Raw genomic sequence first — 3,791 nt, forward strand, 5'->3', positions numbered from 1 at the left:
TACATATTGGATGCCCTGGGGGTAAGCAGATAAACAATTTTCATTTTTGGGTGAACTATCCCTTTAATATTCAGATTGCTGTCGTGCAGTTTTGCGTTTAAAAGTGATGATGAGAAGGTTTGTATTTGATTTACCCTGACAGACAAATGAATGTTGTGTTTCAGGTTCTTTCACTTCCATCATGTTGCTTCATGTTCTGCTCCTCCTTCATGCATCGAAGCAGATAAACAATTTTCATTTTTGGGTGAACTATCCCTTTAATATTCAGATTGCTGTCGTGCAGTTTTGCGTTTAAAAGTGATGATGAGAAGGTTTGTATTTGATTTACCCTGACAGACAAATTAATGTTGTGTTTCAGGTTCTTTCACTTCCATCATGTTGCTTCATGTTCTGCTCCTCCTTCATGCATCAGGAGGAGCTTCTTCCTCCATCTCGTGTTACGATGATCAGGGGAAACCTGTAGACTGGTTTGTATGTTTTTAAATGGCCTAAAAACAGAAAACATTCAGCATATTGAGTCACAGTTGTAGAGGCACAGCAATTCATCTTTGTACACTTTCATTTATATAGGTTTTATTCAGTATTTTTCATAACAAATTCCGTAGTTTGAAGTCCTAGTGCTACAGTATCTTTTCTATGATTATGATGGGTAGCTGACATGTCAAGCAGTGTCCAGTGCACACTATTGTTCAAAAGTTTGCCGTCAGTAAAATGTGACAGTAAAGACATTTATAATGTTAGAAAGAAATTTATTTCAAACAAATGCTGTTCTGTGAACTATCTATTCATCAAAGAAAAGAAACTGGATTCCGCCAAGATATTAAGCAGCACAATTGTTTTCAACATTGATAATGATTAGAAAGGTTTCTTCAGCAGCAAATCAGCATATCAGAATGATTTCTGAAGGATCATGTGACACTGAAGACTGGAGTAATGATACTGAAAATTCAGCTTTGATCACAGGAATAAATTACATTTTAAAATGTATTCAAATAGAAAAAAAAAATCGATTGTAATAACATTTCAAAATATCACTGATTAAAATAAGTAGTCTTGTGACCATAAGTCATAAAAAAAATTTGAAAACTGACCCCAGACTTTTCAATGGTAGTATACTTCAGCTAAAAGTAATTTTAATTTTTTTTTAATTATTACATTTATTTTCTAATTATTATTTGTGCAGTCTCATGACCTTATATTAATTAAACTAATTGTTTATTCATAACAGAACAATTTAAGTAAACAAAATGGCTACTTAATGTAACAATACTCGTATTAATATTAATAATATAATATTTTTATAGTTCAAATGTAATATAATTTATAATAGGGTAATTCTTTTCTTAGTTAAATTTATATAGAGAGATATTTTATTGTTTTAACTATATGTATTAATATTTTTATAGAACAAATGTAATATAGGTTAATTATTTTCTCTCTTAATTTACAGTAGATAGATATTTTATTGTTATGTTTGGTGTAGGATTCACTTTGAACGTTTTCACGCAGAAATTGCTAGTAAAGTTCACAAATAACTACACAGAAACCATAAGTAACATTGAATTTAACATGAAAGTTTGAAGTAGAAAAACTGAAATGGTGTATTTTCTTGTAACACATATTTCTATAATATTTGTTTTATTTACAAGAAGAATTAAATCTTTTACAGTGTGGGTTAATACATAAATATAATCGATGTAAAATGTAATCATCGATGTGAAGGGTCATATTTCCCTTATTTCTGTCTCTCCTTACCAGGTTTTACTTGTACAAACTCCCACATCCTCATCATGAGCCTGTGCAGGAGGGGCTGAAGTATCTTTTCATGGATGGAGAGAGTGAAGGATGGATGGATGGGAAGACTTTAGTTAATGACAGTCAAAGTGCTGTTGGTCGAACAGTAGGACCTTTATATGAGGTACAAGTCGCACTCTTTACATAATATAAAGTATCTAAATTTAAAAAATGAAATGTTCAGTTTTGCTTAAACCAGCTTCTGTTCTTCTTTCATTATTAGTAATTTTCTGGCTGATTTTAGAGAAGCTTACTCAGCTTATCCTGTTCTGTAGTCAGCACATTTTTCCAGGTTTGCAGAAGTATAAAAACACTGAGTTTGCATTTACATTTAATTATAAATCTATTTTAAATCTATTGAGCTTTAGAACCACATTTAAAAGTGGCACAAATCAGATACCAAACAAGTTTTTGCTGTTTACGCTTATGCAGCAAGCTCAAACTGGAACTCAAAAGTGTATTTATAGCTTTAGGTGCACAGGCATATTTCATAATAAAAGAGGAACTCATGCTTTTGATCACATGCTCATCATAAGGGCCTCTGATCTGCTGTCTCATACAGTCAAATTTATTATGAAGAAGCTTTGAGCTTTAACTTTCTTCCAGGGTGGTGATGTTGGATACATTTTATATAATGATCAGCCACCGCAAAAACAGAAGCTTTTTGGAGATGCAACCAGGTCTTGTGGCCACACCAAAGGTGCAGTTTTAGTGCAGTTAACTGCTTGAAATTATATTAATGGCACACAAACAAACATTTATGGAGTGTTAATGTATACACTTTTTCTTTGTTCCAGGAGTTGTTGTCTTTGATAAACAACAAGGCTTCTGGTTGGTCCACAGCACGCCTCATTTCCCCCCTCCTAAATCACAGGGACAGTTTTCATACCCCGCTTCTGGCATAAGTAATGGACAGAACTTTATCTGTGTCACATATCCTTTTGAGCGCTTTCAGACCATAGGTACGACTCCCAATGCATTTAATAAATTAGTGATGGTTAAAAATTGGCTTTTTGCATTGCAAGTGAGTCTAGTCCACCCAAAAATTTAACTACTCACCTTCATGTGGTTCCAAACCGTTAGGACTTTCTTCCACAGAACATAAAAGAAGATATTCTGAGGAATGCTGGTAAGCAGTTTTGGGTCCCATTGACTTCCATTGTATTTTCTGTCTGTACTGTACTATGGAAGTCAATGGGAACCAAAATGTTTGGTTACCAAGATTCTTCAAAATGTCTTCTTTTTACAATGACATGAGCTAGGGTGAATAAATGCTGACAGAATTGTTATTTTTGTGTGGACTATCCCTTTCTAGTTTGTGACTGTGAGTATGAATCAGGGGGTGTATTACAGAAAGTTTCTTATCTTAGGTCTTAACTTAAGATGTGATATGTTAAATTAGGATTTTTCAGAAATTCGTATTACAGAAGCAAATCTTAACTTGATTTGGGATTCTTATCCTATCTTACAAAATCGTATCTTATCTCTAGTTAGGAAATCTTAAATTGCATTATCAAGCTCGACAATCCACTCTCAGGTCTGTTACCAAGAAACCAACACTGCACGAGCTGCTGATGAAGTAAACAAAATAATAGAAGCTACTTCACTTTGAAAATCGCCTTTTGCAAAAAAACGTAACACCGTGTCTACACCGGACGCAACAGCTGTCGTGTCGCGCCGCTCCGCGCCGCAACAGCTAAAGTCTGTCTACTGTACACTTGACGCGACAAAGCGACCGTTGAAAATCATTTGAAATTAATTTGTCAGCACGTCATAAATAGAAAGCGGCAATAAACCAGCAGTTTATTGTTGGGGATCTGTCGTTGTGCGCCGCAACCAGTGTTGACAGCATCACTGATTATAATGAGTTCTATAGTAGGCTATTTTGTCGCGCCGTGCCGATTGCGTCCAGTGTAGACACGGTGCAAGGCATTAGTCACTTGCACTATAATCGGTGATGCTCCGTGACGCTTTGTTGGTCTCTGTAATGCTGGTTG

The 3,791-nt window shown here is 34.8% G+C and overlaps 1 protein-coding gene across 1 annotated transcript in view; it reads left to right on the plus strand.

Moving 5' to 3' along the window:
• Positions 1–358: 358 nt before the first annotated feature.
• LOC107592517 (deoxyribonuclease-2-alpha-like) overlaps positions 359–3,791 on the plus strand; it is a 6,101-nt gene continuing 2,668 nt past the window's right edge. The window contains exons 1-5 of the mRNA XM_016282050.1: positions 359–467; positions 1,759–1,918; positions 2,401–2,494; positions 2,592–2,791; positions 3,285–3,373. Coding sequence (XP_016137536.1) covers positions 376–467; positions 1,759–1,918; positions 2,401–2,494; positions 2,592–2,791; positions 3,285–3,373 — 635 coding nt within the window. The 5' untranslated portion in view covers positions 359–375. The remainder of the gene's footprint in view (positions 468–1,758; positions 1,919–2,400; positions 2,495–2,591; positions 2,792–3,284; positions 3,374–3,791) is intronic.

The sequence above is a fragment of the Sinocyclocheilus grahami genome, unplaced genomic scaffold, assembly GCF_001515645.1.
Source record: "Sinocyclocheilus grahami isolate Dianchi unplaced genomic scaffold, SAMN03320097.WGS_v1.1 scaffold153.1, whole genome shotgun sequence".
In the NCBI taxonomy this organism is placed as follows: Eukaryota; Metazoa; Chordata; class Actinopteri; order Cypriniformes; family Cyprinidae; genus Sinocyclocheilus; species Sinocyclocheilus grahami.